At 49.2% G+C, this 26,309-nt stretch overlaps 2 protein-coding genes across 4 annotated transcripts in view; one reads left to right on the top strand and one right to left on the bottom strand.

Annotated features, from left to right (window-relative positions):
* Positions 1 to 7,445, top strand: part of FDFT1 (farnesyl-diphosphate farnesyltransferase 1) — a 27,086-nt gene extending 19,641 nt beyond the window's left edge. The window contains exon 8 of one of the 2 annotated variants that reach the window (XM_033134527.1): positions 3,615 to 4,030. In XM_033134527.1, the coding sequence (XP_032990418.1) occupies positions 3,615 to 3,836 (222 nt within the window). In that variant the 3' untranslated portion in view covers positions 3,837 to 4,030. Of the gene's footprint in view, positions 1 to 3,614 lie in introns of both variants that reach the window. The other variant, XM_033134526.1, reaches the window with a different exon arrangement.
* CTSB (cathepsin B) lies at positions 6,904 to 25,587 on the bottom strand. Of its 2 annotated transcripts, XM_033134528.1 has the most exons (10): positions 25,437 to 25,587; positions 14,607 to 14,757; positions 13,412 to 13,497; positions 12,951 to 13,065; positions 11,930 to 12,048; positions 11,020 to 11,105; positions 10,530 to 10,676; positions 9,917 to 10,033; positions 8,508 to 8,636; positions 6,904 to 8,043 (listed from the first exon to the last, which is right to left on the bottom strand). In XM_033134528.1, exons 2-10 carry the CDS (start codon positions 14,730 to 14,732, stop codon positions 7,946 to 7,948), a joined length of 1,023 nt encoding a protein of 340 aa, XP_032990419.1. In that variant the 5' UTR covers positions 14,733 to 14,757; positions 25,437 to 25,587; the 3' UTR covers positions 6,904 to 7,945. The 2 variants fall into 2 exon arrangements, with proteins under 2 accessions (XP_032990419.1, XP_032990420.1); XM_033134529.1 differs by lacking the exons at positions 11,930 to 12,048; positions 13,412 to 13,497; positions 14,607 to 14,757; positions 25,437 to 25,587 and having other exon boundaries at positions 12,951 to 13,024.
* Between the last annotated feature and the right edge of the window lie 722 nt (positions 25,588 to 26,309).

Below are 26,309 nucleotides of genomic sequence, written 5' to 3' on the forward strand. Positions count from 1 at the left end.
ATTATATCATGGGCCTCGTCTAAGAAATCATGTTAGGGATTTTTGGCAAAGGAAAAACCATCTAGTTGCAATTATTTCTAAATTTTCTAATGCAAATCCCCTTTTAAATGCCAAAACCATCCTATAAAATAAAACATGCTGGTTCTAATAAAATATGACTAAGTTCAAAAGAACCTTTTTTTTTAGAGGCAAGAACTCTCTTAATCGATTGCTAGGCATGGTCCTTAAAAGAAGGTGATTTTGCTTCCCCTCTCCCCGTAGGGGACATTTGGCAATGTCTGGAGACATGTTTGATTGTCACAACTGAGGGGTGGTGGTGGCTACTGCCATCTAGGGAGTGGAGGCCTACTATCCGTAGGTATGTTCTTTTTTAAGATTGAAATATTACAGAAGTATAGGAAAACATAAACAGACCCTTTTCACTCCTCTGTCCCCGAGATCACCACTGTTAATAGTTTTCTGCATCCTTCCAGTCCCCTGGTTATGCCTGTACAGGGATGTGATTTGTAACAGTGGTTTCATCTAAACAGAATTCTACAAAACAATTATTTCCTCTGATTTCTATTGCATATTGCACATTCTCCTTATATTTCCTCCCTGTTTTGTATCTGACAGTTTTGGATCTCAGCATTTATACCAGGTTAACCCACCCCTGGTCTAAATCTAACTGTGAATCACAACTAGGATTTAATTCCAATAGCTAAGGAAAACACCAAAAAAATCCGAAATTTTAATATAGTAGCAGCACTGCCTACAGCATTTTTAAAAATGGTTTTCTAAAATTAGTGACCAGAATAAAACTGCAAAACTGAAAAACTCCCTGAACTTCATACTATAGAAGGTATAACAGAAGAACAAATTTTTTTAAAATCCTAAAATTCTTGTAGCGACTGGGTGAAAGTGTTCAGCCATTGACCAAACAATGGCTGCTGATGAGACTTGGGACAGTCTGGTTTACCAAATAGCATTTATTTGGGGCTTATCATGTGCCTGCATTATCAACCAAATAGGTGGGTACTGTTAATGTCAAGGACCATAATTTGGGCCCAGGTCTGGCTAACTTCAGCGCCTATGCTGTTCATCATGATTCTAAGGGGTTGAATTACCCTTTCCAAACTGAATACAATCGGCCCTCCGTATCCTCAGTGTCCACAGCTGTAGATTTAACCAACCACAGATTGAAAATATTGCGGGGGGGATGTTATGTTATTGCTGACGTGTACTGTGTAGTTAGGCCTACGAGGGATATGTCTGTACTGAAGATGTCCAGGCTTTTTTTTCTTGTCATTCTCTAAATAATACAGTATAACAACTATTTACGTAGCATTTACATTATATTAGATATAATTATCCTAGAAACTATGTAAAGTGTCTAGGAGGCTGTGTGTAGGTTATATGCAAATGGTGTGCCATTTTATAGAAGGGACTTGAGTGCCCTTGGATTTTGGTATGTCGGGGAGTCCTGGAAGCAATCCCCCGCGGATACTGAGGGACGACTGTAAGGCCGTTTTAGGCACTGTTTCTCCATTTTATGTGAATTGGAAACATTTTCTGTAGTATGTAGCTCAGGGGATATTATAGTTTTGCAGTTTTATTCTGGCCACTAATTTTAGAAAACCATTTTTAAAAATGCTGTAGGCAGATCTGCTCCGGTATTAAAATTTCGGATTTTTTTGGTGTTTTCCTTAACTATTGGAATTAAACGCTAGTTGTGATTCACAGTTGGATTGAGGGCGAGGTGGGCCAACCACGCTGGCCGACCCCTTGTTTTTGTCAGTAGCTTTTTATTAGACCGTAGCCACACCCATTGGTTCGCCTATTGTTTGGTAGCTTGTGCAGCACTGTGGCAGAGGGGGGTACTGCAGCAGAGGTGACCCACAAAGTTGAAGGTATTGTTCGGTCCTTTAGGGAAAAGTTTGCTGGCATCTGATTTAGGGCATCAGTTATTTTGTTTAAAGTATCCTGTCTGAGGATTATGGGAACATATCAGACATTTTTATATATAGGCTTAGAAGGGCATAGTGAGAGGAGAAATAAAAGTAACTGAGGAGGAATAGTGCAAGGGAGTTTTGACTTTTAGTTTCGTGTTGATTGTTTTTACAGGTATAATTCCATCATCTAAAATTTCTTTGAAGAAATTGTAGTTTCATCCCCATCTCTGTTTTCTCTCTATAGTTGTCCTTTGTAGCATAATTACTAGATATTAGATATCATTAGTGTATTCCTGTAGGCATATTCTTTCTGTGTTATATGAAATTGCAGCTGTGCTTTTTTGAGGGGAGGAAGGAAGGTGGCAAGAATACGTTTATGGAAAAAATACCCATTCCATAATGAAAATTTTGAAAAACAATTATTTTTTAAAATGCCTGCTCTGTCCTCTTCACTCATTTTGCCTTCATCTCGGCTCAGAGCGTTGTCACTTCCTAACTAGTTTGTCAGTTTGAGTCAGTAAATATTTCTGGAGGGTCTGCTGTGTGCCAGGCAGTGCGAGGCTGGCTAAGATGACTAAGCCAAGGTACCTGTGAGCTTGCAGTCTAGTTACGGAGACAAATACAAGTAGAGATTTCAATGTAAGAGATAAGGTAGAGGTATGTGAGGAGGGCAGTTGGCCCAACCCGGGTGTTCAAGGTAGGTTTTCTATAAGACATAATACCTAGGTTGAGACGTGGGCGATGGGTAGGCGTTAACCAGGTGAAGGAAGGTGGGAAGAGCGATGCAGCGGAGGGAAGGTGTGAGCAAAGGAAGGAACAGAGCGTGCAACAGCACACGGGAAATAATGCAGGCAGTTGTTACTAGAGTGTGAAGTGGGGAGGGTACAGTGGGCCCAGGTCATGGTGACCTTGTGCCCCATGCTGAGAGCTCAGACCGTACTCAGCCGGTAATAGGGGCCACTGTAGTTGTCAGGCAGAGGGTTTAGATCTCGTTGGTGACAGTGGGGAACAGGGTCCGTGGATTTTAGGAGTCAGGCACAGAGGCCGGAGCAGCATGGAGGCTGGTGTAGCTCAGATGAGAGACCCTGAGTGCCTAACCAGGGGCAGTAATTGGAGGCACGTAGAGCACTGGGTTCAGCAAATATTTCGGAGGTTTGTGGAGGGGACAGGCGGTGTGGAGGGGCAGGGAGGAAATGAGGATGACTCTCAGGTGTCCTGCTTCAGCTCCTGCCTTTCTTCGTCTAGCCTGTGACCCGTCCTGCAGATTTAGTCTTGTTTTCCTAAGCTGTGTCTGCCAGTCTTTCCAATACTATTTCCCCTTCTCCATGTTACTCTGCTTCAGCCTAAAAACTGCAGACATTCCCAAGCGCCGGCTGTGCGCCTGGCTCTGGGAGGCGTGGGGACAGATCAGTGAAGACCAGTATCTCCCTGTGCGGCATGTACTCAGGCCTCCTGCTGGCTCCATAGGACAGTCATTGGGATTCCACAGGCCTGAGGCCAACATCCTGCCTTATTAGTGGAGTGATGCGGGCTCTTACACTTCCATGTTCTCAGTTTCCTCATTGCTGAAATGGGCATAAAATCCCTACCTGTTTAGAGTTGTAAGAAGTCGGCACAGAAGATGTTTATGAAGTTCCTAGGACTCAATAAGTAGCATTTACGATATTTTCATTTCTTTAACAGATTTATCATAGAATCCCCAACTCAGACTCATCTTCTAGTAAAACAAGGCAGATCATCTCCACGATCAGGACGCAGAATCTTCCCAGCTGTCAGCTGATCTCCCGAAGCCACTACTCCCCCATTTACCTGTCCTTTGTCATGCTCTTGGCTGCCCTGAGCTGGCAGTACCTGAGCACGCTGTCCCAGGTCACAGAGGACTACGTTCAGACTGGAGAACACTGATTTGGAATTGGTCTGGAAGCCGAAGTTCACCGTGAAACAGACTGACCTTTTTTTCAAGGATGGACATCGGCTGCTTCCCCTTTCCTTCCCCTCCTGCTTTAATCCCAAAAGAACTCTGTGGGCTTGGACCTTGAGAAACTAACATGCAGCTGAGAAGATAAGAAGAGGAGAGGCTGCCTCCCCCTTGTTACCTGGTATCTGTAGGCTGCCCGCACCTCTGTGCTTGGTGGCCGATGGCACAGCACCCTCGGAGCTGCAGGTGGGAGCTGGCTGCACACGGGCCGCGAGAGCTCAGTGTGACTCCTGGCTAGGATTACAATTAAATGTATTTACTTGGAAGCAACCTTTGAATACCTGGCCTAGTAGAAAAATGAATTTTCTGTTTGGTTCCTGTTTCTCTCTTCATTTTGTTTTCTTCAGTTGACTTGAATGTAGTAGCTGTGAATGTTTAGGTAATTTCCCCATGTTTCCTAGGAATGCAACTGTCTTCTGCACGTGAAGGCTAGGAATTAGCTCCTGGGTGTTCTGGTTATTATTTCCTCCTTTAAAGAGAGTTTAGCTTTCAGAAAGAAAACAGCAGGCTTGTCTTGGCCCCGTTGTAGAAGATTGGTCTCCAGTTAAGTCGGATGTTTTTGAGAAGAGCTTTCTAATAATGAATTGAATTCCTCTGCATTTGTCAAGAGCAGGTCACTTGAAAGCCTGGGTGGACATGGCGGGTAACTCAGACATGGAGTTAGTGCTTGAGGGACGGATGGCCACCTGCTGCCACCACGAAGGCAGCCAGAGCAGCACCAAGAAGGGACACAGCTGTCTGGCCCTTGCATGACTGCCTGTTCGAAAATGAGCGAGTGGCAGCATCGCCTCACCCGTGGTTCCAGCTTGTAGCCTTCCCTACGTTTGGCTAATTCTCTTAGCTGCATTCAGGGTTTTTAATTCTGTGTTTGTTTTTTAATTACCAGTTTATACACTGAAGTCTCAAGAAGGGGAAAAGCTGTTTTCAGGTGATGGGCTTGAAAGCCGAGTGGTACTCAGCCTAGTTCTTAGCGCTGTGGTTGGCCTTCCTCCCTACCCGCACAGCGGAGTTTTGTCAGGACTCTCACCCCCAGGGAGGCACAGAGGTCTCAGCTTGGACGAGGGGAGACATGGCTCTGAAAAAGGCCCCCAGGCGAAGAATCATTGACGTAGGGCATTCAAGTGCTTTCTAGAAGCCCTTGTTACTTTCAATGTATATAGTATACAGTCTGCTCTTTTGCTGCAGTCCTTTATGGACAGCAATTTATTGAATGTGACTGATATTTTTCCAGCAATGTTGGACTTGCATTGCTATTCACATACCCACCCCGATTTTCCTCCTGGGACCGCCACCATCTGACATAGTCGCCTTGGTTTTGGTCCCTGGAGGCTTCAGTTCATTGGCTCGTTGGAGCCTCAGTTTTGGACAAACTAAAGTGACTTGCCATGTACAGCTTTGAGCCAGACTCAGTAAGTAGTTTGAGCATCAAAAGTTGAGTTGAGATTCTAAGGCAGGTTGTTAAAAATTTGTGCGTTGAAATCTTAGTTCTGTTGAAGTTCACACAGGACAAAGAACCTGGTGGACAGAGCCTTGGTCTGAGGTGGACATCCTGGAAGCTTCTCCTCTGGCTCAGTCATGACCCGTGGGACTTGCTGATCTTCTGTGTGGTTTGGGTGACCTCTTGAGGTCCCTCCCAGCCACAAAGCGATGCCATTTTTACTATCACTGACTTGTGCCAAGGTCTTTTGCCCACTCCTAAATTCTTTGGACGACAGTTTACCTTTTGTTTCTCTACTGAAACTGCCAGGTAAGATGCAGGCTAAAAGCCACTTAAACTTGGATTTTAGATAAACTATTATTTTAGTATAGTTATGTCCCAAATATAGCAGGGGACATATTTATCTGAAATTCAAATCAAATTGGGCATCCTATATATTTGCTAAATTTGGCAACCCCACAATTTAATTAACCAAATGTGTAGCATCCCTGGCACAGTCTACTTGATTTCTATTTACAGTGGAATATTTTAAGTTTTCTGCAGAGTAGCTGAGGTGGTGAGGTAATGATCAGTGGGGTAATTTGAGGTAAAAAGTATTGATATTGATCCCAATATCAATCATAAAATTGTTTTGGTTTCTAACAGACTCCTTAAGCCAAGTGTGAACATGCTCCACGATTCATTTGGTTACCTCATTTTAGCACAACTCGGCTGGCGTCCTGGGCGAGGATGGAGTTGCAGGTAGGGCCGTGGTGGAGATGGGGAAAAGCGGTGTGGAAATGGAATTATTCAACTCAGTTGGGGAGTGGGTAGAATGTCAATTCCGTTGAGGTTATGAATGTGTTCTAACTGAAATGTTAAGAATAAAGTGATTACAAATGTGTGGCTTTGGTAACCCTCGTTAAACATTACATAAGCGCTAGGAGTTTCACAGATTTTTCCCACAGTGTTTACCGGGTGTTTTGATAAGCGCTTACTTGAGGTAGCTTCTGATCTTTCTGAATCACATTGGAAGTCAAACTTCGCATCCTTTTGGGAAGAGCTAGTCCAACTCTGAGTTGGGGAAGGGAAAGAACAGGTATTGACAGGCCTGCGGGATGGGTCTGTGCTCATTCGTCTCATTTCCTCTGTTCCCTCAAGGACCTGGTATACCTTGTTGTTTATGAGTCTTAACTCCGACCACCCGAGGGAATAGTTCCTAACTAGCAATGTAAACTGAAGAGTCATAGGGAGCTCTCAGAATACCGCTCAAAGCTGCCTCCCCCCATTCCAGCACCGGAGGGTATCAGGGAAAGCTGGTCCTCCATCAGGACACCTGGGTCATGACCTCACCAATACATCATGCCTGTGTGACTCCTGACAGGTTACTGCTGCGATGTCATTGGTAAAAAAATTGAGTACAACTATGTTCTTGGCTCTTTATGCAGGGGCAGAGCTTATCAAGGCATGGGGCACATTTCGGGGATGCATTTACAGAGACATGCTGATGAGAATGACAGGGAACTAAGAAGGGATAGAAGCCGTGGTTTGAAAGCATGGCTGGGGCAGTGAGAAGCTAAAATTAGGCATTTTATTGTGTTCCACACAGTTGAGGCTAGATAGCTCTGGTTGGAGTTTCAAGGGCACCCAGATCCATGAGAACATTACTTTCTGGGGGACAGATAAGGACAGACAGCAGCTACAAGGCTACAGTGACAAATGATCTTTGAGAACCCACCAGAACAGACTTTACATGGAAGGAGAAATCTTTTATTGGCACAGTCATTCCTTTCCTTGTTCAATTATCGGGGAAGCATGATTTTTAAACATTAAGAGCTGTTTATCCAAAACTAGTGGTAGTAGAGGTCGGTAGGTTGGTCAAGTCACAACCACCCAGTTCTGTGTTCAGGTGACAGTCTGTAAAACTAGTACAGCTCTTCCAACTATTAGACTCTCGTTCATGTGATCAGCTGAGGTGCAGAAAAAATAAAACTTCTATTAAAAAAGAATCATGCCAAGGACAAGACCAGAGGAGGTTAGCAACACCGCAAAGCTCAACAGATGCAGGGGTCCTGGGAGAATGTGGCTTTCTCCAAAGGGCTGCCCCCCTATTTCTCTTCTCAACCTACTTCCAAATCTAGAAAGCTACTTACTGAGAGGTACTGCTGACAGGTAGGAGAAGCTGTCTTGTCAGGAACTGTGCCTTCCATCCCTTTGGAAAACCTACAAACCCTCTAGGTGTGTTACGCTCCCTGGTGACGCACGGCTGGGGAAGGGTGTGGAGATAGTTGCAGCAGCAGCTGGAGCAGCACTAGTCTATGGGGGCGGGACGTGCTCTGCTTGCAGCAGTGGCCTCCCTGGTTCATGTGCATTGGGACAGCAGTCCACTGAACAAGCTGGGACGTAGCCAGGCCTTGGATGTGTCTCCTTGGAAGACAGCTCTCATGGTAGACAGGAGGTATGGCCCAATGCAGTCCTTCAGGCCCTGTCTAAAACCTCTTGTATCCTATCTGAACTCAAAGAATAAAACATATTCCTATCCCTCATCTCATCCCCAGCCCTACTGGCTCTATTTAGGGAAAAACTGCCCCAGGGCTGGCTGGACGGGCCCACAGCAGATTAGATCCTTGTCCAGTACTGCTCAGTGCACGGGAGTCCAGCCACGATTTCCGATTCAATTCCACAGTGATCCTGTCCTCTGAGGATTTTAAAGAAGCCTGGAAAGCAAAAGTAAGATGCCTTTAAAGTGTGCCGTGGGGTTTGGCCCTTGCCAACATATTCAGACTCATCTTTGAATCCCAGGAGCAGAAATCACTAAGCCAGCCCCCAAACACCAGACCGCACCAAGGTGCTCTGTCAGCTTGCCCTGTTTGCCCAGCATGAGGCCTCTGGATTCCACTTCCTTTCAACCCCATGTCACCTGTCCCTGCCCCTGGTACAAGGGGGAGCCGGCAGGCACAAACGATGTGAAGCTGGGTCCTGGTCCCTACTGCCCTCTCGGGATCAGGGGCTGCCCTTGTGGCAGAAGGAAACCCCAGCTCACTAGGCACCAGAAGGTCACAGGTAAGCCCAAGGCCTCTGGTTTGCAGCTGTGCAGCAGGTGGAGCCGAGGAAGACAAAATGACAATTATGTTCCGGTTCATGACACCTTATTCTCAGCGGGAAGGGAGCAGCCACTCACCATTGTCGCCCCAGTCAGTGTTCCAGGAGTTGCCAACCAGCCAATAGGGGGTGCCGTTGTCCTCTCCCCAGCCCAGGATGCGGACTGCATGGCCTCCCATCATTTCTCCAGTGACGTGTTGGTACACTCCTGAGAAAGGAAAAACCTTTTCAGGCTGAGACCAGGCCACGGCCCCATCTCACAGCCTCCCTCCAACTCAGCTGGCTACCCCTCCTCAGGACCAGTCAGGCCCAGAGGGTCCAACAGGCCTGCCACAAGGAAAGGACGCAACCCATTGGCAAATAGGGTTCTACAGAACCCTACTGTTGCACCGGAAGGCTCCCAGGGTTCCCACAATATTCCGGAATTATTGACATGTATTTTTTTGAAAGCCCAACATTAGAATATGTTGAGTCAACATTAAAAAGGAACCCACAAAAGATGCTTGTTGGGTGCCTTGAGAACTAAAGTTACAAGTTTTCATTTAAGAAATAAATGTAATGTTAAAATACTAATTATTCGCCTTATATATTGGAAACTCCATGTAAGGATGTGTCAAAAGCATTCTGTGGCTGAAAGAGTTTTAAATGGCTGCTCTGGGGTTGGTCACCCTGGAGAAGGTAACGCAGGAGAAGCTGGGTTGGTGGCAGACAGTGTTGATCAATGGAGAAAGATACTGGCTATGAAGCGCTCGGAGGGCTGCCAATCAGGCTGTCCCCTCACTGCTGAATCACTCTGTCAAACTGGAAATGCCTCCTCATCCTTGTATAACATGGGTGGGGACTATAAGAAGAACTGCCAGCTTTGTAACATTTTTATTTCCTTCCAGAAACATCTTCCTTTGCGTAATCCCTGTTTTACAAGAGTGGCGAGCTTTGGAATTCTCCTTCTACAGAATGTAAACGAGACAGGCGGGCAGCACAGACTGTTCATGTACAATGGGGGGATTTCTAAGGCAGCTGTTGGGCCGGGGACCGTCCAGTTCCCAGTTTGAATCCCCCCCGTGTCGCACACAGCACGTGCTCCGTTTCCTCATCCACTGGATGGCAGGCATGATGCTAGGACTTTGCCAAGACAGACAGGACACATAAAACCTACAGTTACAGTGTGATGAATATGCTGACAAAGCAATGGAAGCAGACAGCCGGGAGCCAGAGGCCCCAGGGAGGGGAGGGAAGGCATCCCTGAGGAGACATCGGAGCGGCCTATTAAGGGATGAGTAGGAATGAGCAGCAACTGGCCACACAGAAACACCATGGAGAGGGGATGTGGAATGGCACGTGTGGGGGAGGCAAACGGGAGCAGCTGCCGAGAGCAGTGATGGTGAGAGTCAGCGGCCGGCTGCTGAGGGATGTGCAGAGCTGGGCGACGGGAGGCCTAACACCGCCCTGTCCCCCTTCCACCCTCGGCCGTCAGGGATCAATACACACCAGACTTATAGAGCAGGAAGTCCGAGTACACGGAGAAGGCCGCTTCCACCGGGCCATTTTTGTAGATTTCCGCCATGATCTCCTTCTCGCTACTGGGGACGCTGTAGGAACTGCATCCTGGCAAATGAAGCAGCCCAGTGGGGTGAGGCTCACCTGCCACAGCTCCATCAGCCAATTCTTCACTGACTTCCGGGAGCCACCAGGGGAAGACTGAGCATCTAGGGGACCTGCCCAACCCAGGAAGGGGGTGGGGGTGGTCGTCAGGGAAGGCTCCCGGGGAGTGGTGATTGCACTGAATCTGGGAGCCGAGAAGCAGGAGAGCCAGGCCCTGATGTACGAGTGGCAGTGAGCATGAGCCTGGAAGAGTGGGACCCAGGAGACCAGGCTAGGCTGCTCCCCTGTAAAACCAGGGGTTTGGTCCCTTACAACTCGACGGGACTGTGACTGTAAGACAACATCCCTGAGGCCGAATTCAGGATGAAGACAGGCAGGCAAGAGAGGCATTAATGCCCTTTCTTTGCCATCCTGCATTCCTGACTCTTAAGATTCAGTTGCCCCAGCCTCTCTCTGGCTCGGGAAGGCTGTCAGCGGGTCTCTGGCCTGGAGTGCTTACCGAAGTGTTTGTCGTCTTTGTAGGATGGGGTATAGCCAGGCTCACAGATCTTGCTGCACTTGGGAGTGTCCCCCCCCTCCCCTGAGCATGGGGGCCGGGAGCCATTCACGTGGTGCTCACAGGGAGGGATGGAGTAGGGTCTGCAACCTGGGGTGGGGGGGCAAGTAGAAAGAAGGATGTCAGCCAACAGCCCCGACAGAGGCCCCTCGAGTCAGAAAGAATTGGGGTGATGACCAACGTAAACAGTAGTCACCCTCAAGTCTACAGCCTGAGATTTCTTCAGGAAGAAAGAAATTTCTTCCTGAGATTTCTTAGAATTTGTTGCTAATTCTGCCATCAAGAAGACTGGCTTGTCTTTCTACCCTATTTTTCAGCCCAGCACTCTTGCCCTCAACCCTCAACCTTCACTTTAAAATGGAAAATGAGACCATTATTTTTCATTGCTTATAAAATCCATCTGACCAGACAGAAGCTGAGGGCAGACACTCACCTACATGGGAGTCATAGAGGCCACCGGAAACCAGGCCTTTTTTTGTCCAGAAGTTCCAAGCTCCAGAGGGAAAGCCACCATTACAGCTAAGAAAAGAGCCATTCATTAGAACTGAATGAGAAGTGCTCGCTGCTCCTAGACCACTGCCTGGTGGCTCCACCACTGCCTTCAGCAACTGGCCCAACAGTTCGCCCAGATCCCAGCAGACCTCCCAATTCATCCTTCCCTGAATAGTCCCTTCTGCCAGGGAATCACCCAAGCTCCCCGGCCCACCCACCAAGATCCTCAAGAAGACAGAAGGATGCTCCCAGGTTGTGTCCTTTCTAGAATATTCTCAACAAGCAACACACAGAACTCCCTGGGACACTGAAAAAAAATACCAGTGCCAATAACTTAAGTGGTATAGGGTAAGGCCTGGGCACACCTTTTTTTCCCCGAACTCCCAGGTATTTCTAATCTGCAACCATGGCTGAGAACCACTGTTGTAGAACCAAGACCAGAGGTGGCAGAAGGCAACACCCCAGGCACACGGGTTTAGTTCCCTGTGACTAATATGGGGACCCATTATCCTTAATTACAGATAAAGAATCAGGCCCTGAGGCTATTACATTTGTTGAGCAGGAAAATGGAACAAAGATAACAAAAACCAGACCGGTGATCTGAAATGTAACCACATATCCTGAGACTATCTGTTTTGCCAGCCTGGTTTTAGGCACCTCCTAGAAAGCAGCAGTCACGCCAGACCCAGCTTCCAAACTCCCCAGGTCCCCACATTGTTTTGGCAAAGGACCACCACCCATCCTGAAGGAGTACCACTTCCGTCCCAGGGAGCCCTCAGTCACCGTCCACCCGAGGAGACCATTCCTAGGGGCCTGGGCTCCTGAACTGGGAGCTGCTGCCTCAGACTCACCCTTCCCCACACTGGATGCCACAGCAGGTAAGCAGGTCCTCGGCAGACACCTCCACGTTGACATGCCCATTGGTGAGAATGCAGATCCGGTCAGAAATGGCTTCCACAGCTCCGAATGCCTGGAAGAACAAGGCCCACCCAGGTGAGCCCCACTCCTGGACTGTGGAGTCCACCAGCCACCACCTTGGAGGACCACCATGGGCACCTCTGACTTTCTTGGTGGTTAGTCTCCCCCGACATCGCAGGCGAGCGTCCTAGCACCTAAGCTTATCAGCTGTAAAGCAAGAGACCCATCCTCCCTGAGCCTCACCTTGGGCACTCAGTTCATTTCTGAAACATGTGGTTTTGAAGTTTAACATAAAAACACAGCTCATGCAAAGGACCAACACTCTGATTTCACTTCTATGAAGTACCCAGATGAGTCAAAGTCACAAAGACAGAAAGCAGAAGGGTGGTTGTGGGGGGCTGGCAGGAGGGAGGATGGGGACCTAGTGTTGAATGGGGACAGAGGTTTAGTTTTACAATATGACAGAGCTCTGTGGATGGTGGTGGTGATGGCTGCACAATAATGAGTGTACTTAATGCCACTGAACTAGACACTTAGAAATGATTAAGACGGTTACCTTTATATTATGTATATGTCACCACAGTTAACAAACAAACAGAATTAAGACAGCTCGTTGATACCGAAGGGCTGCGTCTCTGAAGCTGAGTAGAGGTCAAAACCAGTGGTATTGGCCAATGGCACGGGACAGAGTGTCCAACAGAAATAAAAACACATCACAACCCACACACGGGGCGTGCCCTGTACAAGGTGCTTTGTGCATTTATTCTTCCACCTAGTCCTTGCAATAACTCACAGCCACAGGGATCTTTATGTTTATACTAGTGAAGTTTGAGACTCAGGAAGTTTATGTAACGTGCCTAGTCACAGGTGGGGTGGTCCGACCCCAACTCCCTTGGTCACTCCCAGTCCCCCAACCCCCTTCACACCAGCCCTTCTCAGCCAGCAGGGCCTCACCCAGCAGGAGCCACAGGAACCCTGGTCTCTGATCTCCTTGATGGTCGGGCAGTTTGGCCACTGTTCCCGGGCATCAAAGCTTTCAGGTAGAACGATGTCCTCAGCAAGCCAAACTCTGGACAAAGGAAGGTCTCCATTAGAAGCGCACATGTTACCACCTGCGCTGCCCACCCCACCACATCCCTGCAAAGGCCAGTTGACCGTGGACCGTCCCCTAGAAAGGGAGTGAGGCACAATGTTGTGGCCGACCAGATCGTGGGACCAGACCTGGGGCTCTGAGCCACCTGGAGAAGCACAGCAGGAAACACAGGCATTTGGGACCATCTTATGTAGAGTCCGTGCAGCTCTGGGGCAAATGAGACCTGCAGATGCCAGGGAGGCCTTCTTCCTTCTTTGCCTCCCTCCCTCCCAGGGTCCCAAACAAACACCTGCTGCTCACACCCCAGCAAGTGGGCACTCACTTCTGGGGCAGCTTGGGCCCGCCCAGCATGGTGCCACACAGCCTCTTCACATAGCTCAGGTCCACATTGTAGAAGTTGTGTCCGGCCTGGAAGAGAGCCCAACCACGGCAGTCACCCACCAACAGAGGGGCTGTTTCCAGGGATGGGATGGACGCAGGTGTGCATGCTGCCCACGTGCAAGGCCTGACAGGGCCAGGGGTTCCTTCCAACTCAGCAGAGCAAGGGGGCTGGGGTACAGCTCCAGACCAAATGTTTGTGTTTCCCCAAATTCACGCTGAACTCTAACCTGAATGTGACAGTGTCTGGAGGTGGGCCTCTGCGAGGTGCTTAGGTCATGAGGGTGGAGCCTTCATCAGTGGGATGAGTGCCCTCATAAAGGAGACCCCAGAGAGCTGCCTCGCCCCTCCTACCACATGAAGACACACCGAGCAGGCGGCCATCTGCAATCTGGAAGAGGAGCCTCAGCAGAACCCTACCGTGCTGGCACCCTAATCCTATGCTTCCAGCCTCCATAACTGTGTGTAAATTTCTGTTTATAAGAAATTTTGTGACAGTAGCCTGAACAGACTAAGTAAGACGGGCACCCTGCAGTACAGGCCGGGGCGAACCCAGAGGGACCTCATTCATGGGCCGCGTGGGCACTCAGACCAGCGGGTGTCTCCTGTGATCTGCTGCCATTTGCTGGTGTCCAGAGAGACAACCTGCGTCTCCCAGTCCTGAACATGACCTATTCCTCATGGTTCCCGCAGTCTCAGGCCTTAGGCTGGGCACAAGCAAGGAGCTGCTGGCTGCCACGGTGGGGCTCACAGATATCCAGTTGGAAAAACACTTCCAAAGCTTGTTTATTCCCCATGCACCTCCATGCATGCTCACATACAGGCAACACACACACACACACACACACACACACACACGTGTAAGGAACGAGGTGGGCATGGTTCTGCACAGCCATGACTGAATCAGATTTTCTTTCTTTCTTTTTTTTTTTTTAAGGAGGGCACAGCTCACAGTGGCCCATGTGGGGATCGAACTGGCAACTTTGGTGTTATCAGCACCACGCTCTAACCAACTGAGCTAATCGTCCACCCCCTGAATCAGACTTTCCTGTGGGCCAAGTTGCAGCCACCTCTGTTGGGCGTCAGGGTGTGCAAACCGACCCTCGGAAGGGACATGTAGGAAGCTGCCCCTTGCCCACCTTCCATGTAGTATTCTGTTTGTTAACATAGTTGACCAGCTCATCCGACAGCGGCTGGAAATTCGGCCTGCTCCGGGCACTGGTCAGCACCACCAGGCAGCTGAGGGTGGTCAAGAGCCGCCACATTTTGGAAGCTGGGTCCTGGATTCACCTAGAAAGGAAAGGACAGAAGACATCAGGCTGCTTCTCCTTTACTCAGTTCAAATGCTCAACACACAACAGGGGTACCATTTCAGGCAGCACAGTTCTGGGGCCAGAAACAACCCAGTGGTCAAAAGACGCATGTTCTCGCCCTGGCTGCCATTTGTCCCCTTTGTTCCTCATTTTCCTCTGCTGTCAAGCCTGGGTGGGACAGCAGAGAACCCTCAAGTGCCATGGGCTCCTGGGCCTCATCTCAAAGTCCCACCCTGTGTGTGCAGCACACGGGATGTGCCATGCACTGTTTGCAGGCCCCAACCACACACAATTCATGTTGAAATGCTAACTCCCAATGAGTGTGATTAGGAGGGGGGCCTCGGGGCGGTGAGTAGGTCATGAGGGTGGAACCCTCACAAATGGGATTAGCACCCTGATAAAAGAGACCCCACAGAGCTCCCCTGCCCCTTCCGCCATGTGAGGACACAGAAGTCGTGACCGGGGAGTGGGCCCTTCCTCGACCACACGCTGGCAGCCTGATCTCAGACTTCCAGCCTCCAAACTGTGAGAAATCAATGTGTTTAGAAGCCGCTTAGTCTGTGGAATTCCGTTGGAGCAGACTGAATGGGCTAAGACACACCATGTGCGTTTCTCCTCCAAAAATCTGAGAGCCAGGAGAGAGAAAGCATAGGGTCTGTGTCGCCTGCACTGAGGCTCCTCCCTGTGCAGCTAAGAGGGCTGGTGGCTGGTGCTGCTTGGGTCTCCAGAGCTGTCACTCAGAGCTAGGGCGAAGTCTGAAATGGTGCTGTTCTCTGATGGCTTGTGGCCCCAACTCTCCTGTGAGCTGTGAGGCCTGGGCCAGGGCTGACTTGCTGTCTGTCAAAACCCCAGGGCCCAAGGGGCACTACCAACGTGTCTGTCTTACACGAATGAATATGCCTACATGTTCAGGCTAAAACCAAGTCCAGTGCCCTCTCTGCTATTGCCAAACTGCCACTCCGTAGATTTGCAGAACAAAGTTGGAGACTTTCCAAGTTAGTGCTCTGAGAGAATAAACAGTCTGTGGAGGACCAGTGGGATAAGAAAAATGCAAGAGAAAATAAACTTCTTAAGCCATATTTTGGAAACAAAACAAGCAGAACACAAGCCAAGCTAAACCCAGCATGTGCCAGCCTCAGGAGAGCCAGGGAGGAAGAGCTGGTTTGGCCAGTAGCACAAGTCTTCTGGGATTTTTCTCTGGTTTTTCCAGTTAGCCAAAGGCTCTGCTTCCCGCTCCAGAGATGGGGCTTCTGGAAAGAGAAACCATGACATCACAACCATGGCCCTTAGATCTTGGACTGGCTGGGGAGGCAGGAGACCAGCAATTTCCAGCTCAGCCTCTGAATCACACTCTTAGACCAGCAGCTCTATGAAAATAAGAAATGTGTTCTGGTGCCGTACCACGGCCAGGCCTTGTGAGATCCCCATCCAGTGGGGACTGTGTGTGTTGGGGGAACTTCCTGCCTTTGACCTCAGGGGCTTACACAGCAGGCTCTGTGAAATGACCCACCTCCTCACAGATCACAGGTCGTTTGCGAGGGTTACATGAAGATGACATGACTTAGGTGACAGCACTTAATATGCTGCCTCCCACACAGTGAGTGACTATTTAAACTTAATTGTTGCTTCAGCAACAATTTATCTGGAAGAATAAATGTGTAAGGATAGCAAGATTATTGTGGAAAAGAGCACGGGATGGAGGCCTGGCCATTGTCATGGTAGTACACGTATTATAACCCCCGAAGTGATGCCGGTCCAGGACCAATGTGATCAACAAAACAGACCATTCAGAAATATGTCCTATGTGGAAATTTAGCGTGTGTAGTAGAGGGGAGTGAGGAAATGGTATATCTCAGTAAATGGTGCTTACACAACTGGCTACGCATTTTGGAAAAAAAAAAAAGAGTAAGGCTGAATCTTTATACTTGACTCCTTACAGACAAAAACTGCTGCATGGAACAAAGGTCTTGAAGAAAAACGGAAATTGTATGACGAAAACACACGCACTTTAAAAAAGGTAATACTGGAGTGAGGGCGCCCAAGATTGACATAAAACAGAACCTTAAAGGGAAAATGTTTGATTACATGAAAATAAAGCCTCTCTTCTAGAAAAACAAAGAGTGACAAGATGAAAAAAATAGTTCTTACATAGACTTATGGCTTTGTTTCCTTAATATGCAAAGGGCTCTTAAAAATCAGAATAGAAGCAGCATAACAGAAAAATGGCAACAGGACATACACAGTGAATTTACAAAAACAGTCTGAGAGTTCTCGGCAGGGGTCAGATGTGGGGAAACAGAGATGTGGCACTGCTCATGGTAGGGACCACCACGCAGAGGCTGACCTGGCCACCTCCGTCACTTTTCAATCTGCATGCCCTCTGACTCAGCAAGCTGACCTTTAGAAATGTATCCTACCAGCTTCAAAATGCAAAGATACGGGTATATGGATGTTCCCTAAATATTCTCTGTATCAGCAAAAGCCCAGAAACCAAGCAAGTATCCAATAGCAGTCATTGTTAAGTATGGTAAATGGGGAAATAATAGAATACACAGCAACCATTTAAGAGGCGAACAGTTGACGTGAATCATATTGTACAGAGAAAGGAAATATGCCCAAGATATACGGTAAGCGGAAAAAAGACAAAACGCATGTTACAGGTGAGTCATGGTAAGTGCATGAGCCCATTAAGGGTGTACAAGTCTATTCCTGTCACTATATGTAAAACGTTAAGAAAAACACACAAAAGTAGTAACTGTAGCAGTTACTTCCTTTTCACTATCTATCCTTCCTTTTCACTAGATAGCCTGCCTTTTTTATTGCACATGAATATATTATTATATTTGAAGCTTCGCTCTTTTAGGAAGAATAGCTAGGACTACCGAAGACACCATGCCACCGAACTAATGAAAGAACACTGGTTTTCATGAGCCCCCAAATGCATTTCCAATCATCTCCCCAGCCACCAACGAGGCTCCCTCCCTAGCGACTTCCTGCTCTGAACACTTAACCTTCCCATTTTCAGTGACTCATGGAGAGGCTGTCACTCACATGACCCTGTGTCAGGGACCCACACAGCCTCCAAAGTGTTAGGTAAATGTCGTGCTCTTTCCTCACATGGCAGAAGAAGCAAGGCGCTCTCTGGGGAGCAAAGCAGTTGGCTTCCTTTCTTTTTATCGATGCCCTCTGACTCACACTTGGCATCTTAACATTTCTCCAAGACAGGAGAGCCTAGTGCAGGAGGCAGTCCCACTGGAATGCTCCTGAAACGTCAAATGAGACTGTCCCCAGGTGCCCCTGGGGGGTGCAGCCATCTGCTGAGATGTTAAATCATAAGCAAGTGGAGAATTGGAGCACTTCCACGGCAACTAGGATTTTTAAACAAGATTTCTCTGGTTTCTGTGGTGGGAGAGAACACAGGCCCACCACCCACCTCCCAGATGGCGCTCAGCTCCTGCACTGACAAGGGCCATGGCTGTTGTACCCGCCTCTCCCCACCCGCCTGAGGCCTGAGGCCTGCCAGGCCCCCCACGCTTCTGCACCAGACGTGTCTTTCACGCACACTCATCCTGCTTTTCCTTTGGTTCCACAGGTCCTCCTCCACATTTCCTGTCAACTTGATTCTCCCACCTCATACCCCTGCCTCCGTGGAGAATCAGGTGAAGTGCACTCCCTGAGTGTACTGCAGCCCTGAGCTTGGGGGGCTGGAGCCCAGCCCGTCAGGACTGAGCCCCAGGGAAGCTCTTCCTTCTCGCGTCAGTGCCCCAGGCACAGGGCCGTGGCAACACGGGAGCGTCTGGGTTGGGCTTCAAGCGGCAACAGCCGCTGCAGCGGCAGTGAGGGTAAGTCCTGGGACTGGCGTCAGGAGACGTGGAGTCAGACCTCGGCCCTTGCACTTACTAACTGCGCACCCACGAGCACCACCCTCACTCAGCCCCACTCCCACCCCTGTCAATGGGACTCACAGCCATTAGTTTGTCCAGGTGGGAATCCAGAGTGAAATGAGGGCGGGAAGAGGCCCCTGCCATGGCAGGGCTGCTCACCTGGGCACACTTGCTTTCCAGGTCCGACTCACCACCCTTCTGCCCTCCCTTCCTCTCTTCTCTTTTCCTCCACCTCTAGCCTGTGCGGGAAAGTCCCAGGTATCACTCCCCAACACCTCCACATCAAAAAGAAGAGTCTGAATTCAAATCGAGGTTATAACTTCAAGTAACCTCCACATGGACTTCCACGTGGAGGGTTCCGAGACTGTGGAGAGCCCAAAGAATATTACGTCACATTTCTCCTCCCGGAGGAGACAGACACACAGATACCCTGAGAGCACTCGGATTGCATTTTAGTGAGCACCAGACAGCTTTCCTTCTCTCCACATCCACACAAATCACGAACACCAGACAGACTGCATGCAAGTGGCTGAAACAGCAGGCTGAGCCGTTACAAGCTAGTCACAGGTCCCACACCCTCAGCACAAAAGGACCAGCTTTCTCTTCCCCTTTTTTGGGCAAACATTTCCCATTTCTCAATTCTGTGGGGGTTTTTTTTGTTTTGTTTTGTTTGTTTTTCCCTTGATTGTAAGAGAGAATGGACAGAAAGTTCTTATTTCATGAGGGAGAAGGACCCAAAGAGGCTTAAAAACACTGCAAGTCAACAAACTCCCTTTCAGGGTGTGCACTGGTGGAGGGTAGTGTTGTGGGCAGATAACACTTCTTGTCCTCGGTCTGCTGGACTTCCTGGGTAGACCTGGGATTCCACTATATCGAGCTTTCCCTTTTCCAAGCTAATCTCTGGCTTAAAAAAAAAAAAATTTAAAAGGGCTCTCTCATTTCTGTCCTCTGCAAATCCCTATAGCACTTAACGGTTTATATGAAAGCACACCCCACTGAAGTTCTGTAGCATGTAGTGTGCCAAAAAGGGCCCGTGGCCCGCTGATCCTATCCAACTCCCCTCACAGCAGAACCATACCCTAGACGACCTGGAAGCCATTCCTGGGACTTGGGACTCTGGGCCTTGGGACTCTAGAAAGGGATGGAATGAACATAGGAGAGCACCTGATGCCAAGTCACAGGAGGCTTTGAATCCTGACATCACAAGGGCCGCAGAATCAGTTTGGGCGGCCACCAAGCTTGCTTTTTTTTTTTTTTTTAAAGCTTTCTTACATAGAGATAGAGCCCTCAGGTAGGCTCAATTCTAAATGTGTACTGAATCTAATGAGACAGGGCATGCGTACCTGAACTTTCCAAATAAGCCAGCTGTAATCTTCTGGCACATACAGAAAAAGATGAGTGGATGTCCAGCAACAGCCTTTCGCTGGTACTTTCCTCTTCCTTGCCTGCAGCTACTGCTCATATACGGCTGACCTCTTTCACAGCTGGCCCTAAAGAATCAAAAACCTGAGCACCTGCATTTTGCCAACAGCTGCAAGTTCAGGCTGTGCCTTATATAGCAGCAGAGTGGCTCTCAATTAGGGGAAAGGCGGAAATAAAGGAGGGGTGTGAAGATTTAGTGGGGTCTTGGTAGAGAACCATTTCTTTCTCTTCCACAAAGACTTGTCTGTCTTGCCTCTTGCTGTCACTAATGGCAGTTATTCCTCAAGTTTCGCCCATTTCAGGACCCCCACAAAACAAAACCAGGCAGATCTCCATTTCCCCTGGACTTCAGTTTGCCCAGTTACACCTCAGTGTTGGAGTGGCGCGATCGTGGCTGATAGGTGTTGTCGTGGTCAAACACCTTCCAATCGACCTGAGGGAGACCCAAGACCTTTCCCTTTTGACTCTGAATCACAGCCTTTGATGTGGTCTTTTCTGTGTTATGTCTTTGCTCCTAAGGCAAACATGTTTAACTGCTGCTTGGCTTACAATCTTTAAATTTAAAAAAAAGCGGGGGTGGGGGGGATGCTTAGTCATCATCTGTCTCCTTGAAGCTGCGAGGACAAACGGCACCAGGTAGACTATCCATCCCCTAGAGCCTTGCTCCCTGCAGTTGAATGTCCCCTCCCAGCAAACTGCTGTGACCCAGAAAAGGCATCCACTGCAGTTGGCTGCCAGCAGCACTGCTCATCGGCCCTTCAGGCTCCCAGGGAACCAGGAAAAGCAATGAGAAGGATCCACCTGCCTCAGCCACTCACAGGTACTTCCCCTCCTGCCCACCTGCACCATCATCTGTCCAAAATAAGTGACTAATTCCCACCTGGTACAGCAGGGTTGGCCCACTCAAGCTGCTCTCCTACAGTGTCTAGAAACCATGCAGTAGCTACAGTGCCCACAAATGGAACATTACTTCAGAAAAGCCACAACAGCCCACATCCTGCAAACAGAAGAAAATTAGTACTACCTTAGGCTTAAAACAATGGACCCCAAGGCCCTCAGAAGTTGAAAAATTCTGTATTGTTGAGAAACCAGACATCATTTGGACAAAGTTCTGAAAAGCTCTAGAAAGTTCTGGAAGCTTTTGCTCACCAGCTGATACTGACTTACTGAGATGCTGACGGGGGCACTCCATCCCCATGTCTTGGTTTCTATAATGGGCACACTGCCTGGATTCTGAAGGACCTTGCAACTACTTTATAAAAGCCTTTAGAAATCCTTAGAGATTTAAATGAGATTAGTGTTCCATGCCTCTCCAGCTTTCTAGAACACAGCAGCTCCCTAATTCAATCACAGGCTCCATTACATCTCCTGCTGGCTGGGTACTGGGGCGACCAAGATGTTGGCAGCCATAAAAGCAAGCAACAGAAAGACCTCACCTCTCAGGCTTGGTCCTGGTTTCCTCTCCAGGGGCCCCAGGAAGCGATACTCACCTCACGAGGCTAAGAGATGGAAGGAGATGCTCTTTTTGAAAGTGCCTTCCAACTGCCTAGCTCGGAGCAAGCAACACTTACAATGAACTACCACTAAGAAAGTCTCAAACTCACTAGTGGAGTAAATATGCATCTCCCTACGCACAGGCCACTTAAGTCTTCCTGTCCCAGGGTAATTCTTTTTATTCTCAAAAGTATCTCAGCGTGGGTGAAAAACGAGGATCCTCCAACTTTTAGTAACAAGCCCTCAAATGATGGTTCATTGTGCTATCCTGACCACCAGAACAAAGCACCCAGCCCCACCTTAAACACCTGTAGGGTTAAGTGGATCACGAATGGGCAGCAGATGACTCCCAGCTGATGTTGGACAACAGCTCAACCCTGGAGTGGCTGAAGCCCTTGGACGGCACCACCTTCCCAGGTCTTATGCAAGCCTGAAAGCCATGTGACTTATGTGCATGTGTGAACACATCTTGTCCAAGACTAGGTCAGAGGGTCATGGGGAAGCCCAGCCTCCACTGGGTCTCTCGGCAGAATATCTACATGTTCTCAGTGTTCTATACTGGATGAGTTTACTGTCTTGGTGGTATTTGTCCCCTCCTCCTGTCCCCATCCTTGCTGATAACTCTAGGTTATCTCGATGACCAGACTAAATGAGTTACTGGACTGGTAGAGACAGATAACACAGTCAACACTGCAGGCATGTTTCTTCCTGGCACCCAGCATTCATAAAACAGTAACACTGGACATCTTATATAGGCTTTTGTTTTACAGGTGAGGGAAACTGGTGCTTGAGAAAAATCAAAGTCTGGCAATAACTAGTCTTGGGAAATAGGAGGAACAGGAACCCTCAACACTGCTGGGAGTGTAGGTTGGTAAAAACTTCATTTTATCTCCACGTACTCTGTCAATATCCAGCAAAATAGAAGATACACATACCTTATGACCCAGCAATGAGACTTTTTCTGCTTTGCCCTAGAGGAACTCTTGCAAGTGTATGAGAGCTACAAAGATACTTACTGCAGTGCTGTGAGCAACAGTGAAAAAGCAAAACCAACCTAACTGTCCCTCAGTAGACAAATACACTGTATTTAAGATGAATTAACTAGATCTGTATGTATCAACATAAATAACTCATAAACACCCCCGGAAAAGGATACACGCAACATAATTAAAGGTTACCAATTTTAGTAACACTGCTCACGGATTGATACAAAGTATTAAAACTACAAAAAAGAGTGCAGGAGAATTATACAGAGAAGAGCAGAAAGGAACTACAACGTCCATCAGGAAGACTCCAAGCAGGCACAGTAGTGGTAATGGACTTGCAGAGCAAAGAAAAACCTGCTCCCTGCAAAGGGGAGCTGTGACCAAGAGGGAATGCACTCACCCTGCGAACCCTACGCAAGCCTGAGACATGGAGGCCCCTGGTGCTGTGGAGAGGTAATGCGGATGAGGCCTGAGGTTACAAACTGGAATGGTTAAGTCTAAATATGTAATGGTGTTTGATCCCTACATCCCCTGCCCTATCCAAACTAGGGTGGAGTCTGAGTAACAGACATGGAAGGACTCAGGATTTCCCTCCCTTTCTTAGGCAGCTCATGGAGTTTGTATAGAGGATGAGACAAGAGAGAGATGAAGATATGGGACCAGGCGTAGACTGCTGCCTCCCAGTATCCGGTGAGTACAATCCACACCTGTATGTGCCTCAACTCATCCAGCAGCTTATTGTCAATCCCTACCATTCCTCTGCACCTGAGGTTGGACCCTATGAAAACGAGTGATTTCCATCTTTCATGACGTTCACAAACTCCCATTTCATATAGCTCAACCTCCCATATTTTTGATACTTTGTTTATACCAAATTATCAAAAATAAGCGGCAGACCTTATGAGTCCTCACCCCGAAATATTTCAGTCCTTCTCTCCCAAGGGCAGGGATAGTCTACACAACCACCACTCATTTAAGAAAATCACCCGACAAACATTTCAAGGCTCCTCTGTGCTCTCCCTTCACTTCTCAGTCCAGCTGCCAATAGTAACACAAAATCTCTCTCATCCCTTACATGTGGGCAACTTCCTACTCCATCACTCTAGTATAGCAATGGGGGGAAGAACCAGTCTAGAGGAAGGATCTTGGTGCAAGTTGCTGAACCAGTGGCACATGGGCAGGTTTTTCCTGGAGCCAAAAACGCTTCCACTCTCACCGTCTGACCAGTTAGAAAACAGGGTTGTTCTGACCCAACCTCAAGGGAGTTACTGGAGCCTGGCTGTGTCTGGCCTGTGTTCCGCTCACTGGGTCTGTGAAGCCCCTGGATGAGGCATCTGCACCTTTCCACTGGGCAGTGCCCCAGCTCTGGGACAAATGCCCTAAAAAGGTTTCAGCAGAACCTTTCTTCAGAACACCTTCAACCTGTCTCTTTGGGAAAGACACACAGGGTGGGGATAGCCCAGTCCCTTTCTGAAGCTCAAGGTCCCTGGGTCTAGTGCCAAGAGGAAACAATTCTCCATGAAGGAAAGGACATTATGTTAAGAAAGGGAAGGAGGCTTGGCCAAGTCAGACACCCTTCTAAACCTTTCACCTTCTCAATCTGCGCTGATAGATTCATTTAGATGAATGCATCTCAGCGGTATTCACCTGGGGTGGAGGCACTTGGGGATCAGGTTTCCCAAGGTAACAAAAGGTGCTAGGCCTCCCTTTGAACCTACCACCTCCCCTCCCACTGGGTGAGGGTTTCTACCTGCTCAGGTAGAGACTTATGGAGCCTGGGCTTTTCTCCCTTTGTCTGTCAGCAGAGAAGGGGTTGACCTAGGCCCACTAAGAAGGCAAATCCACCTCAGATTTACCTGGACTGCCTGCCAGCTGAGCCTCTCAAACTCAGTTACTCTATAGTGCTCCCTAAATGCTCCTCCCACAGGAGGGAAGAGGTGATGCCCAGATACTCCCACCTGCTTTCCCCTGTCCCACACCTCCCTGGGCCTCCGCACTGTCTCTTCTCCACAGCAGTCAAGGAGTAGGGAGGGCATTCTTCTTCTTCTCCCCCACCCCAGCGAGGAGGATTGGGCCCTATACGGCCTCACACGCCCCTCTCTGCTTAGTTTCTGCCCCTCTCTGCTTAGTTTCTCCTCTCATCTTTGGATTTAACTCTTCATGTGGGTTCCACCCTATTCCACCCAGTTCAAGGTTCCTGTTTTCTGGTTTCTGTCTTCTGGGGTCCCTAGAATTGTGCGTAATTGTGTGCACAAAGCTGCCCAGGCAAACCCTTTAGAATAAGAAAACACCTAAAATAGATGCATGTAGATACTATTATCTCAGCAGTTTTTTTTGTGTTTTTTTTTTGCGGAAACTGAGGCCCAGAAGCCGAGAAGGGGCCGAGGAGCCAGATACTGGCCAAAAGTCACTGGGATCAGGACCAAGCCATTCCTTGCAGGCTCCTCCCTCGGACCTTCCCCGAAAACTCCCCCGTTCCTCCTGGGCGACCTACCAGGCAGGCCCTGGGGACAGGCGTATCGTGGGGTCAAGCTGACCCTGCCCTGGGCATGAACACAGCCCTCGAGTGAGGACTTGCAGGCGCAAGCTTCCCGGCCGGAGTGGGGGTTGGGAGCCCGGCTGCCCGCTTGAGGGTTGTTTTCGCTTTTTTCACCACGGCGACTTTTCGGAGTGCGCGGCTGCCACCCCTGCTGGCCCGGCTGTAACAACCGGAGGGTCGCCTTATCCCGCCGGCGCCCGGGGACGCCGCTGGACAGCATCTGGGCCTGGCGGGGGGGCGCACAGGGCCCCAGTCTCATCACCCCAACCAAGGTCACTTCCGCCGCGGTGGTGCTGCGCGGTCGCCCGGCCCGCCACCCGCCTGCACTCACCGAGTTCGGCCGCCGAGAGTCTGGGCCTGCTGCTGGGGGATGCCTTCGGTGCCAGTGCCGGAGCCAGAGCCGCCGCCGTCGCTTCCCGGGGTCGCCCCCACTCCTATTTACCGCGCTCGGCCACGCCCCGAGCCCGGCTGACTCATCACGTGATCGCTGCGAACACGCGGCCCCACCTCCGACTCCCCGGCGAGCCCGGCACCCCTACCCCCACCCCCTGCTCCTCCTGCTGGCAGCACCCCCACTCCACTCCAGCGCCGTCACCCCTGCGCGCCTCCCGCCTTTGTCAGCTCCTGGAGATCCCGTTGGGGGTGGGTGCGCTGGCCCCGGAAAAGGGGCTCTGAGCCCCACCGGCCTCTAACCCTCCGGATTGAGGCCTGTGGGGAGCGGTAGGGAGCTGAAGGTGGCCCTAAGGGTCTCCACCCAGCCTAGAAAAACTCCCCTGGGGACGCCTCAGCCTGAATGCAGAGCAAAGCCGGATGGATCCCTGCTTGGGGGAGGGGATAACTGACCCGTATTTCATTCATTCAGGAAACATCGCCAGAGTTGGGGGTATCAAGAGAGCAGGACTCCCAGAAGAGCGTTCAAAGGCTCTTTTAGCATTAATATTCTGAGAACGTGCCTATGAGATAGATACTCCAACTATGTAATAATGAAAACGGTAATTAATACCACTAAGTACTAATTGCTGGAGCTGCATCAGGATTTCTATAGAGAAGGACCTTAAGAGTGAAGATCTCTCAGTATCCAACTCTAACCCTGTGATCCTACAGCCCCTGCATCAATCTTTTCCATTAGGAAGTGGACAGAGATTGGAATCTGCTACATAGAACTGTGTGACTTTGGATAGGTGACGTAAACCCTCTCTTCTTC

The sequence above is a fragment of the Rhinolophus ferrumequinum genome, chromosome 18 (genome assembly GCF_004115265.2).
Source record: "Rhinolophus ferrumequinum isolate MPI-CBG mRhiFer1 chromosome 18, mRhiFer1_v1.p, whole genome shotgun sequence".
NCBI lineage: Eukaryota > Metazoa > Chordata > Mammalia > Chiroptera > Rhinolophidae > Rhinolophus > Rhinolophus ferrumequinum.